Source organism: Stenella coeruleoalba, assembly GCF_951394435.1.
Source record: "Stenella coeruleoalba genome assembly, chromosome: 11".
NCBI classification, from domain to species: Eukaryota; Metazoa; Chordata; class Mammalia; order Artiodactyla; family Delphinidae; genus Stenella; species Stenella coeruleoalba.
Genome location: NC_137157.1, coordinates 7,344,220 through 7,358,094, shown reverse-complemented (window position 1 = coordinate 7,358,094; position 13,875 = coordinate 7,344,220). Strand labels below are relative to the sequence as shown.

Below are 13,875 nucleotides of genomic sequence, written 5' to 3'. Positions count from 1 at the left end.
GCAGACTGTTCATCAGAAAGGAAGATGAACTTTTATTCAGTACCTACTCTGAGCTAAGTATTTGTTAGATCTTCTATATTCATTTATTTTACTTAGTTTCACAACAACGTTCGAGGTATAGATATCAAAACTGAGTCTCAGAGTAGTTAAGTAAGTGTTCCAGAGCCACATTTCTAGATAGTGATGGAGCAAATTTCAAACCTGGGTCTGTGTGATTCCAGAACTAGTACCACCCAGACTTGGGAGTCTCTGTAAAAAGTCTACTTTAAATTGCTCTCTGCTTTCTTCTCAATTCTCCCAAGCTGCCTCATCCTTCATACAACTGACCTTGGAACTGAAGGCCAGGTTCTGCAGCGGCCTGAGGTATGTATGGTCCCAAGGGGACAAGTGTCCTTCTTGACTGGACAAGTGGAAATTTCTGATTAGTGTGGTTTAGTCATAGGACCTTGGGGGGGATTGACACTGTGGGAATTGCTCAGCAGCTGATGGTACGAGCTGGATGGGCTCCTGTAGCTTTTACTTGTCTGGTTCTGATACGACTTTCATTCCATGTGATACTTGGATGGGCACCTGTAACATCAAAACTGGAAGGGCTCTTAGAGATCATTTGTCTAACCCCTCATTTTACAAACAAGGAAACCAAGGCCCTCACAGGGTAATCGATGCTGTGTCCATCAAGAGAGAATCGTGTTCTAGTTGCTGCCAGCCCAGCAATTCCAGAGGAGAGACTCTTTTGTTTAAAGTAGAGAGGTTGCTGCCTCAGTCTGTCTCTTTAGGCTTCTAGGACAGCATTCCGTGCCTTCCCATTTTTGATTTGCCACCTGTCTGCATTTACTCAGCAGATTCCACTTGTTACTGCCTGCAGTCCTCAGGGTGACCTCAGTGCAGCGTCTAGCTCTCCTTCCATATCTCCGAATAGAACACCAACATTCAGGAGGGAATACAGGGATCCACCTGGATTCAGAGTCACAATTTTAGATGTTTTTTGTAGTTCTCCTCAGCTACCCATTTTGGATTCAACAGCTTCCTCTTTTTCTAGTACGCCTCAGCCCTTTCCTGACCCAGGAGGACTTTTTTGTTTCTATGTTTTATTTTATTTTATTTTTTTAATAAATTTATTTATTTTATTTTTGGCTGCGTTGGGTCTTCGTTGCTGCACGCGGGCTTTCTCTAGTTGCGGCGAGTGGGGGCTACTCTTCATTGCGGTGCACGGGTTTCTCATGCGGTGGCTTCTCTTGTGGCGGAGCACAGGCTCTAGGTGTGCGGGCTTCACTAGTTGTGGCGCGCAGGCTTAGTTGCTCCATGGCATGTGCGATCTTCCCGGACCAGGACTCAAACCTGTGTCCCCTGCATTGGCAGGCGGATTCTTAACCACTGTGCCACCAGGGAAGCCCTATATGTTTTATTAAATTGGAGCTTAGTAGCCCTCCTTGATTTATTTTTTTCAGGAAATTTTTAGTGAATGCCTATATGGGCCAAGTGCCTAAGTTACATCTGTGGGCAGCAGGTTCCATATTTACTTTTCACAGCTACCTCCAGACCTTCTCTACCAGGGCCATGGTTAGAACTTCATTGGGCTCTGGCACAAACCAGTGGTGCCCCAGTACATGGCAGGGATAATGCTGTCCCAGCCAAAGTAGCAATGTACTCTCTTGTTCTGTCTTCCTCTTCTCCCACTAAGTCACTCAGCCCTAAACCAGGTGTGTTCCAGTTTCCTCTACTACATGTGCATCAACCTCCTCTCAGCTCCAGAGAAGACAGGACCACCTTCCCAAGAAGGTAAGATGCTGTAGTTTGACCACTCATGAGGTCTGTGGTGGTCTTTTAGAGTCTGGATGCCTTGCTGATTGGCTGGGTAGTGAGTCAGTACAGTAATAAGAAACCTTTGCTTGAAGCTACCCAGAGGAACCATGGAATCATGGAATGATGGAACTGTAGGCTGCTTCCTAGGGAGGTGAGATAATAAATAAATCAGAAAACAGTGGAATCCAAGCCCCTGGGACCTTTAGACTTAAGGGTTGAGAAGGACTCTAAAGCTCAACAAGTCCAGTTCCTCCCCGTGACCAACTTCTCTGCATTGTCCCTCACACCAGGGCTCTTGCTCTCTGCCTGTTACCCCCAGATACCTTTGCTCAAAATATCTTCTTTTTTTTTGAAACCTGAGATTTTCCTAGTCTATGATTTCATGCAGAAGTGTATTTGTTGTAGAAATGGGGAAATGGCGAGTACTCTAATGTTAAAGTTAGAAGGTACTTTATTTATTTATTTTTGGCTGTGTTGGGTCTTCGTTTCTGTGCGAGGGCTTTCTCTAGTTGTGGCAAGCGGGGCCACTCTTCATTGCGGTGCGCGGGCCTCTCACTATCGCGGCCTCTCTTGTTGCGGAGCACAGGCTCCAGACGCGCAGGCTCAGTAGTTGTGGCTTACGGGCCTAGTTGCTCCGTGGCATGTGGGATCCTCCCAGACCAGGGCTCGAACCCGTGTCCCCTGCATTAGCAGGCAGATGCTCAACCACTGCGCCACCAGGGAAGCCCTGCTCAAAATATCTTGAACAGCCTGTTTCATTTCTCCATTCCTTCATTCAAGAAATATTTCTTGAGCATCTACTATGTGCCAGACTCTATTCAAGGAGCTGGTAATAGGGAAACAAAGTCCTGTTCCAATGGAGTGGGAGAGGCAGACAATAAACACATAGATATAATGTCAGGGGTGGATGAGTGCTATGAAAAAAATAAAGCTAGGTGAAGGGATGGGGGTGATGGAAGGAGGAGGTACACGTTAGGGTTTTCATGAGGAGGTGAGGAGGTGGCATGTTGGTGGAGGTCTGAGTGAGGTCAAGGAGTCCCATGCACCATCTAGGCAGGGGGAGCAGCAGATGCAGGGCTGAGAGCTGGAGGTTTTCCCTTTTGCTGAGTATTAGTTGAGCTTCTGCAGCATGTCAGGGAGGCCTAAGTGCCGCTGCGGATACAGTGATAATTACGATACGTTCTCTGCCCTAAGGAGTTCCTCTATCCTATACCTCTCCCTCTTGCTATAACATAAAACAGTTTAATCATTGTTTTATTCATTCATTCAACAAATACCGTGCCTTCTTTGTGGGTGACATTTGCTGCTGGCTGTGTTTCCTCTTTTTACATTTATGAAGATGTTGTCTTCTTCCTACAGACTTCCCAAACCGCTCTTTTTCCTTTGTCTTTCTCAGACACTATGCTGAGAGAGACAGCAGCACAGGTGAGCATTTTCATTCCTTCCAACATGGCTTGGCTTCTAGTTCTCTCACTGTACCAGCCACTCCTCTCTGCTCGGTGTCCAGCTCTCTGCCTCCTATTCAGGTGTGGTCTGGCCTGCACAGAGAATGACATGATGACTTCCACCATGGTGGCAGCCGCATCACAACGACCTCTAGTGTTCACCAGCACCAGCCCCTGCTGCAGGCAGCTCCCTCTCTTGTTGGAATAGGAGGGGCCACACTGTCTGCCCCCTCAGACCCTGAGATCTTGTCATATCTCAGAGCACCAGGAAGAGCAGCCAACCTTACTTACTTATGGATGTGCGAGGCTCAAGGATATTAGTTTTGTTATTATCACAGTGGTCATAGTGTGCTTTGGTAGAAAAGGCCCTAAGCTTAGAATTAGGAAACCTGACCTGACTCTGCTAGCACATCGCAGTGGGACATTCTCCATGTCACCTTCCACTTGCCTGTAGGCCCACTGCACTGGCAGGATGGACCCTTTCATTTGACCTCTAACTTGGCCCCCTGCTTGCAGTCTCTCATCCTCCAACCAGTCTTCACCGACTGCTAGACGATTTATCCTTAACATCTCAACTACCCTGGCCTTCAGCCATTGTCTCCAAACATCAGTCTGTGGGGCATTGTCCGACAGTGATGGAGTTTTCTCTGGTCTATGGTGAAATTTGGAAAATAAGGGTAATGTAGTGAATTTTCCATAAAGGTGACTTTATTCAAAATTTAAGCTCTGAGGTCCTTTTCTTTCATATTCTTTTGGTAATCAAATGTTCTTTCTTTTAAGAAACAGAAGTTTCATAAGAAATTTAGGAATCTGTTCTCAGGATAAAAGCCATATTCTCTATTCATCATTCAAGGTCTTTCACAGTCTAGCTACAAATTACATCACACAGTCCCAAACCCCTAACACTCCACATCTATTCACTGAGGGGCCAGTCACACTGAACTCCTTCCTGCCCCTTATACATGACTTCCTCTTATGCCTCCAGGCTGCTGAACTCCTTGCTTCCTGGCTCAGGGAGTCTCTTCCCTCCTTTCTCTGCCTGTTTTCTCTTCACCCTCCACAGTTCCCTCCTCTTTGAGCTTGCCCTCCCCGTCGCAGGTGGCGTGAGTCACTCTCTCTTCCACGCTTGAACATGGCACTGATCACATGTCCTGTAATTATCTGTCTCATTATCTGTTTTTTCCCACCAGCTGCCAGCTACTGGAGGTAGGGCCCATGTCTCACAGCCTGGCCTAGAGTAGCCAATCAGTGGACATTGTCAAGTGAATGAATGTATCTATGTCCTTCCACATGCTACCTTTAGTCTCTCCTGGTAGAGAGGAAGAAGAGACTGATTTCCTTTTATCTGGCGTGTATCCTTGTTGCCCTGTGCAGTACTCTGTATGTAGTAGACACCCATGTGCTCATTACCTGCTCTCCTGTGTCCTTTGTGTGATTTTTCTCCTGCTTGTTCTCTCCCCAGAACTATCTGCAGTGTCTGAGCTTCTGCAGCATGGGCTGCCCCAGATAAGCAGCAGGAGCCCTGAAAGCCTTGCTTTCCTGTCGGATCGCCAGTACGTGGAGGGAGCCACTCGCCAGAGACAGTACTGCATCCTGCTCCTCTTCTACCTGGCCTACATTCACGAGGACAGGTCAGTGCTCAGAGCTGGTGGCTGACAGTTGGTTCTGGAACCTACATCTTTAGCCAAGTTCAGTTCAATAAATGTTTACAGAGGCATCCTCTCCAAGCCTGGTGCTGGGCACTGGGGACACAGAGATAAGTGAGAAATGGCTTATATTCCTCAGGGGCTCACATGTTGGAGAGGGGGTTAAGACAGGTGGGTAGTCTGTCTAGAGACAGAGGCCTAGAATGCTAATGAGAGTTCCTTGATATCCCTGAGGGTGTTGTTCACGCACCAAAAAAAAATATCAGTGCCTTACTTTGGTTTTAAGAATCACTATACAATTTTTTAAAATTTAAAATCAAAAGACTATTTTCTGTTAAGCTTTTAAAAAATAATTTATTGAGTTAAAATTTACATAATTAAATTAACTGTTTTAAAGCGAATTTAGTGGCATTTAATACATTCACAGTGCTGTGCAACCACCATCTCTATCTAGTTCCAAAATATTTCCATCACTCCAAAGTAAAACCTCTTATCCATTAAGCAGTCACTACCCATTCCTTTTTCTGCTCAGCTCCTGGCAACCAACAGTCTGTGTTCTGTCTCTATGGATTTATCTATTCTGAACATTTCCTATAGATGTGGTCATACAGTATGTGACCTTTTGCACCTGGCTTCTTCCACTTAGCACAGTGTTTTCAAGATTCGTCCAGTGAGCATAATGTTTGTAGCATGCATTGGTACTTTATTCTTTTTTTTTTTTTGGCTGAATAATATACCGTTGTATATATACACCACAATTTGTTTATTCCTTCATCCATGGCTGGACATTTGGGCTGTTTCCACCTTTTGGCTATTGTGAATAGTAATGCTGTGAATATGTGTATACATGTATTTGTTTGAGTACTTGCTTTTCTCTTCCTTTTCTGTATATACTAGGTGTAGAATTGAGGAGTCATATGGCAATACAATGTTTAACATTTTGAGGAACTTCCAAATTGTTTTCCAGAGTAGCTGCAATCCTACCAGCAATATTTGAGGGTTCCAGTTTCTCCATATCCTTGTTAACACTTGTTGTCCATCTTTTTGATTATAGCCAGCCTAGCGGTTATGAAGTGGTTTTTGCATTGTGGTTTTGAATAGCATTTCCCTAATGACTAATGATTTTGAACATCTTTTCATGTTTTTCTTGGCCATTTGCACGCCTTCTTTGGAGAAATTCAGATCTTTGACCCATTTTTTTAACTGAGTTGTAAGAGTTCTTTATATGTTCTAGATACAAGTCCCTTATTAGATATATGATTTGCAATTTTTTTCTCCCGTTCTGTTAGTTGTCTTTTAACTTTCTTGATGGTATCCTTTGAAGCACAGAGTTTTAAATTTTTATTAAATCTAATTTTAAAAATTTGGGGGGGATGAAATATGTCTGTTTTTTCTGTTGTCATTTATGCTTTTGGTGTTGATTCTAAGAAACCATTTTCTAACCCAAAGTCATGAAGATTTACTCCTATATTTTCTTCTATAGTTATTTTCTTTCACAATTTTAGCTCTTACATATAGGTTTATGATCCATTTTGAGTTAACTTTTATGATGGTGTGAGGTAGGGGTCCAACTTCTTTTTTTTTTTTTTTGTGGTACGCGGGCCTCTCACTGCTGTGGCCTCTCCCGTTGTGGAGCACAGGCTCCGGACGCACAGGCTCAGTGGCCGTGGCTCATGGGCCCAGCCTCTCCGCGGCATGTGGGATCTTCCCGGACCGGGACACGAACCTGTGTCCTCTGCATCGGCAGGCGGACTCTCAACCACTGCGCCACCAGGGAAGCCCCCAACTTCTTTTTCATAATGTGGCTTATACAGATGTTCCAGCGCCACTTGTTGAAAACATTATTTTTCCCCCTTTGAATTGTCTTGACACCCTCATTGAACATCACTTGACCCATGAGATAGTTTAAAAGTTTTTTTCTGGACTTCCCTGGTAGCACAGTGGTTAAGAACCTGCCTGCCAATGCAGGGGACATGGGTTCGAGCCCTGGACTGGAGAGCAACTAAGCCCATGCGCCACAACTACTGAGTCTGCGCTCTAGAGCCCATGAACCACAACTACTGAGCCTGTGTGCCACAACTACTGAAGCCCGCGCACCTAGAGCCCCTGCTCCGCAACAAGAGAAGCCACCGCAATGAGAAGCCCATGCACCGCGACGAAGAGTAGCCCCCACTCTCCATGACTAGAGAAAGCCCCTGCACAGCAACGAAGACCCAACGCAGCCAAAAATAAATAAATTTATATATATATAAAAAGTTTTTTTCTTATTTTAAAACTCGTGCTTATTGTAAAAACTCAAGAAAAATGATTGGCTATAACGTTAGAATACTTCCCCATACACCTGCCAGAGTTAACTACTATTAGGTACCCTCCATGAACTCTTCTGTGTGTTAAAAAACACGAATAGAGGGACTTCCCTGGTGGCACATGGTAAGAATCCACCTGCCAGTGCGGGGGACGCGGGTTCAAGCCCCGGTCCGGGAAAATCCCTCATGCTGCGGAGCAACCGAGCCCGTGCGCCACAGCTACCAAGCCTGCGCTCTGGAGCCCGCGAGCCACAACTACTGAAGTCCGCACGCCTAGAGCTCGTGCCCTGCAACAAGAGAAGCCATTGCAATGAGAAGCCTGCGCATCGCAATGAAGAGTAGCCCCCGCTCGCCACAACTAGAGAATGCAACGAAGACCCAACAGAGCCAAAAATAATAATAAAACAAAACAAAACAAAACAAAAATCACACAAATATACTTTTTTTTTAATATACAGAATGGGATATAATACAAGGTCTTCAACTTGCTTTTTAACTTAACAGTATATCTTGGACATCTTTCCATGCTACTACATGTATTAATAGGTCTACCTTATTCTTTTGGTAGCATAATATTTATATTATGGCTATTATCCATTTTCTTTTTAGTTTTTAAATAAACATTTTATTTTGGAGTAATTTTAGATTTACAGAAAAGTTACTCTTCACCCATTTTCTCCTAATACATAACTGTGGTACATTTATCCAACTAAGACAGTAACATTGGCACATTACTATTTTTTCCAATTTTTTAAATTGTAAAATACACAAACATAAAATTTACCATCTTAACTATTTTTACTGTACAGTTCAGTAGTATTAAATACATTCATAATATTGTGCTACCATTACCACTATCCGTCTCCAGCACTCTTCATTTTGCAAAACTGAGACTCTATACCCATTAAACAGTAAGTCCATTCCCCCCTGCCCCCAGCCCCTGCAACCACCATTTTACTTTCTGTTCCTATGATTTTGACTATGCTTAGTACTAATTATAGTGGAATCATACAGTATTTGTCTTTTTGTGACTGGCTTATTTCACTTAGCATAATGTCTTAAGGTTCATCCAAGCTGTAGCATATGTCATAACTTCCCTCCTTTTTTGCACCAAATAATATTCCATTGTACATGTATATACCACATTTTGCTTATCCATTCATCTGTCGATAGAGACTTGGGTTGCTTCCTTTTATTATATATTGTCAATAATGCTGCTGTGAACATAGGTATACAAATATCTCCCTGAGTCCCTGCTTTCGATTATTTTGAGTATATACCTAGAAGTGGAATTGCTAGATCATCTGGTCGTTCTATTTTTAATTTTTTGAGGAGATGTCATACTGTTTTCCACAGTGGCTATACCATTTTACAGTCCCACCAGCAGTGCACAAGGGTTCCAATTTCTCCACATCCTCTCCAATACTTATTTTTGTTTTTGTTTTTGTTTTGATAGTAGCCATCCTAATGGATATGAGGTTGTTATCTCATAGTTTTGATTTGTGTTTCCCTAATGATTAGTGATGTTGAGCATCTTTTCATGTGCTTATTGGCCATTTGTATATCTTCTTTGGAGAAATGTCTATTCAAATCTTTTCTCCATTTTTTAATCAGATTGTTTCAGCTTTTTTGTTGTTGAGTTTTAGGAGTTCTCTATGTATTCTGGATATTAATTCCTTATTAGATATATGATTTACAAATAATTTCTCCCATTCTGTGGGTTGCCTTTTTACTCTGTTGGTAGTCTTTTTTTTTTTTTTTTTTTTGTGGTACGCAGGCCTCTCACTGTTGTGGCTTCTACCGTTGCGGAGCACAGGCTCCGGACACGCAGGCTCAGCGGCCATGGCTCACGGGCCCAGCTGCTTCGCTGCATGTGGGGTCTTCCTGGACCGGGGCACGAACCTGTGTCCCCTGCGTCGGCAGGCGGACTCTCAACCATTGCGCCACCAGGGAAGCCCTGTTGGTAGTCTTTTGATGCACAAGATTTTTAAACTTTCATAAAGTCCAGTTTGTTTATTTTTTCTTTTATTGCCTATGCCGTTGTCATAACCAAGAATTCATTGCCAAATTCAATGTCAAGAAAGTTTTGCCTTATGTTTTTTTCTAAAAATTTTATAGTTTTAGGTCTTAAGTGTGGATCCATTTGGGGTTAATTTTTTTTTAACATCGTGTTAGGTAAGAATCTAACTTCATTCTGTTGCATGTGGAAATCTGGTTTTCCCAGCACCATTTGTTGAAAAGACTGTCCTTTCCCCATTGAATGGTCTTGGCACCCTTGTTGAAAATCATTTGATGATATATGTGAAGGTACAATACTATTAACTAAGCTTTATTCAGATTTCACCAATTCTTCCTCTATCGTTCCTTTTCTGTTCTAGGACACAATCCAGGATACTGCATTGCCTTTACTATTACCTATTTAAAAATGTTTAATTTTGGGGGGTCTTAATCTGATAGGTGAGACATAGGGTAGAAAATTTAAAAGATATAAGAGGGTATATAGTGAAGTCAGTTTCCTCCTCATCCCCATGTCCCTTGCATGTACAAGTATAGACGTCTCCCTCCCCCAGAAAGTAGCCCATTGAACACAGAAATGTTTAATGATAAATACGAGAAGGTGGACTGGCTGCCAAAGCAGGGCCTCCTGAACCCCAGAAGCAGCATCCTTCTGTTTAACACTGCCAGTCCAGCTGCCTGATGCTTTACCTTCTAGGTGTGAGTGAGGAGTCTCTGGCCTCTAATAGAGCCTTGCACAAAGCACAGAACTATGTGCTATGCATGTGTGACGATGCTTTGTTAAATATATACAACACACTCTTTGTGCAAGGTGTCATTAGAATGTGGACATGCTGAGACAGAAGGACAGTGGCTGAGGGAGGACGTGGCCGGGCAGGACAGCCATCTCTGCCTTTTTCACTCAGACTCTCCTTGGTTGACAGGTTTGTCTCAGAGGCAGAGTTATTCATGGCTGTGCGAAGCTTCCTCCTGTCTCTGCAGGACCAGGGTGAATGCCCTCCACTGGTGGTCTTCAGAGCTTCCATCTATCTACTTGCAATCTGCCAGGACAAAGACGGTGCGCTAGATGAGGTATGGACCAAAGTGCCTGGGGCTTTTCTTCCTCCTCTTGCACCTCTTCACATCATGGTTCCTTGGGAGACTATGATGATGTATATGTAGAGAAGGTGGGTGGCAGAGAGAGAGTGTGTGTTGGGGGAGTGGGGGAAGATAGAGTGCTGATATATGCATAGCCCTTGTAACTTAGCCAATTCTCTCAACAGTACTGGGAGGCAGAGATTATTATTTCCATTTTATAGATAAGAAAATCAAGACTTAGGTTAGAGTATTGATAACTTTTGCTAGGTCACACAGTTAATTGATGGCGTGACCAGGACTCCAGCTCAGACTTGACCAACTCCCAAGGCTCTTTTCTTAGTACCACCTCTGGTTTATGCAGGAGGAAAGAGGTGTGAGGTGTCTCCAGGTAACAGTTTATCAAAGTGTGTTGCCGGCACCCAGATCATTGTTAACCAGGCTGGTCTTGGATTGCTTTGAAGGTGGTTATATGTTACAAGTTTTCTCTCTCTAGCTTCTTTATAAACTCTCAGGGGTGGAGGACTATGTGTGATTCATCACTGGATCTGTCACCTTTTCCACTGAAAATTGCTTTTATTCCTTAGATGTGGACTCTTCAGCCTCAAATTAAGGACTCTCTTCCTTCACTGACTATTAATTTTGCCTTTTTAAAAAAATTACTATTGGGGCAAATGTGACATGAGCAGACCTGGTTTAATCTGAATGGAATCAGGAAGGTATAGTAGAAGTGCAAGTGTTCTCAAGTAAGACAGATGTAGGTATATAATGTCCCATTGTCTCTCTTTTTGTGGTATTAGCAGCCATTGGTGATCATTCCCTAGATCCTTTAATTCGTTAGGGATTGCAAAATATAATATCCTAATTCTGTCATTCTCTCTTTGTTTATTAACTGGACTATTTGTATAAAAAAAACTTCTCTCACCAACTATTCAGTTACTCTGAATGATAGATTGTATAGGAAGCATAGAGTGAATGTTTGATTCTTTCCCTTTAATTACCAGTTTTCAAAAAAAATGAGTTGGTTGCCTAGCACTCTCTAAAAGTGACCAAAGAGATTTTTTTAGTATCATTATGAGCTCATCGATTTAAAAATATTTGATGGTTTCAATCCACTATATTATCCTTTTGAGGATCAAACCGTCCTATCTTTGGCCAGTGGGAGACTATTCAAGGTTGCTCCTAAGCCCTTTTGACACAACCTTAGTGATCTTTGACACAGAGTTTGAGTTTTCTTTTCTTTTTTTAAAAATAAATTTATTTATTTATTAATTTTTTATTTTTGGCTGCTGCACGTGGACTTTCTCTAGTTGCTGCGAGCAGGGGCTACTCTTTATTGTGGTGCGTGGGCTTCTCTTTGTGGTGCTTCTCTTGCTGCTGAGCATGGCCTCTAGGTGCGCTGCTTCAGTAGTTGTGGCACGTGGGCTCTGGAGTGCAGACTCAGTAGTTGTGGTGCACAGGCTTAGTTGCTCCATGGCATGTGGGATCTTCCCGGAACAGGGCTCGAACCCGTGTCCCCTGCATTGGCAGGCAGATTCTTAACCACTGCACCACCAGGGAAGCCTGAGTTTGAGTTTTCTAGTATCACAAGATGCTTCAGGCATTCCTGCTCTCCCATCCTGTCTTGATCCTACCCAGTTAGGCTTTCACTCTTACCATATCCCTGAAAATGCACTTGTCAAAGTCACCAATAACAGAGACATGGCTAAAGCCAATAGTCAGTATTTTAGTCATCATCTTGCTTGACCTATCAACAACATCTCTTTTCTTTGAAACACTGCTTTTCCTTGGCATCTAGAATACCAGGTATTCCTAGTTTTCCTCCTACTTCTGTGGCAGTTATGTCTCAGTGTCTTTTGCTGATTCTCTTTTATCGCCTTGACCTCTAAATGTTGTAGTACCTCAGGGCTCAGTCTGTGACTGCTTTTCTTTTTTCTCTAAATTTACTGCTTTGATGATCTCATACAGTCTCATGGTTTAATTCATGGCTGGATTAAACAAGATCACTCTGGCCACTAGGACAATATAACAGAGGAGTACAAGGGTGAGGATGCAGAAACCAGTTAGGAGGCTACAGCAATAATGTAGGGAAGAGATAGTGGAGTAGGTGGTGAAAATTGTCAGCTTCTGGATATATTTTCAAGTTGGTGCCATAGGATCTCTTGATGGACCAGTGTGAAGTATGAGAATAAGAGAAGATAAAAGGATGTTTTCAAAGATTTTGGTTCTCATGAGGGTCAAAGAATTGTTGGATTGAAATACTAGAGGGAGTGAGCTGGAAAGATAGGAGGGGTGGTGGTAAAATGGGATGCTTGAAACTGGGATTATTTGGGAGGGTGCAGTTCTTTGTAATGACAAGGTCTAGATACATGACCGTGGGAATGAATGGCTGAGGCAGGTAGAGGAGATTAGAAGGAGGAAGTAAGAGAATTTAGAGGCCAAGGTTTTCGAACTAGGGAAATGGGAGTGAAAATAGCCCCCCTTGAGAGACTGTAGGCAAAAGAGGTTTTTGGCAGAGAATCAAAGCAGCAAGGTGAAGGGAATATTCAAAGAGGTACAGGACATAGGGAATTTGCTGATAACTGTGAGTGAGTTCTAGAGGGCACGTGGAAGGGTTGTGGAGCTGTGTAAGAGTGGGAGATGGGATTTAAAGAGGGCATGTCCTGAGCCATATGGGGGTGACCTGAAATTTCTGGGCTTTCTGAGGTGACTGATGTAAACGGGGGAAAAGGACACAATAGGAATAGTCCTGATGGCTTCAAGACTAATAATCGTGGCAAGATTGGTTCTTGGGGGCCCTCTCTTCCCATCTACCAGTGGGTGTGGAGACTTAGGAGGTAGTTATGGAGGAGCTCCAGATTTCCCCTGTTAGGTGTGAATCCATAAATGATATATAACATTGTTTTGCATTTTAAAAATTCTTATATAAATATATAAATGGCAATATACAGTCACAACTTGTTTTTTTTTCACTTCATTTTTGTTTTTCTATTTTTATTTATTTATCCAGGTTTTTTAAAAAATTGTGGTAAAATACACAAACATAAAATTTACTATTTTAACCATTTTTAGTGTACAGTAATGGTATTGTGTACATTAATATTGTTGTGCAACCATCTCACCACCATCTATCTCCAGAAATCTTTTCATCTTGCAAAACTGAAACTCTATACCCATTAAACAATAACTCCCCTATGTGCATTGACCACTTATCACGTGCCAGGTGCCAGGTGCCATGTGGGTCCCTGTCAGGGTTGAGGTGAATCAAACAAACTCCCTGCCCTCAGGGAGCACCAGTTTGGCAAGAGAGACAAAAAGATCTCCTACAAGGCAGGGAACAGCTGCAGTGCTTCCTGGAGCTGGAGGACCATTGAGAGCTACGAAAGCACAAGGGGCAAGAGGTTGTGTCCGATTGTGGCATCAGAGAGGCTTCGTGGAAGAGATGGAGGTAGTGAAGGGAGAACTTTCAGGCTGAGCGTAGAGTAAGATTTAAGATACAGAAGTGGGGAGTTACCCAGTCTATCCATTCAAGGAAGGAAGCCTAGTTTAGTGTGGCTTGGCTAGGTCATGTGGGAGAAGGAGTGG

General features: G+C 43.0%; 1 protein-coding gene across 1 annotated transcript in view; it reads left to right on the top strand.

Annotated features, from left to right (window-relative positions):
- MEI1 (meiotic double-stranded break formation protein 1) overlaps positions 1–13,875 on the top strand; it is a gene marked incomplete at its 5' end in the record, with an annotated part of 65,116 nt that overhangs the window by 24,939 nt on the left and 26,302 nt on the right. Inside the window, 4 exons of the mRNA XM_079936272.1 lie at positions 303–363; positions 1,682–1,779; positions 4,711–4,879; positions 10,140–10,287. Coding sequence (XP_079792398.1) covers positions 303–363; positions 1,682–1,779; positions 4,711–4,879; positions 10,140–10,287 — 476 coding nt within the window. The remainder of the gene's footprint in view (positions 1–302; positions 364–1,681; positions 1,780–4,710; positions 4,880–10,139; positions 10,288–13,875) is intronic.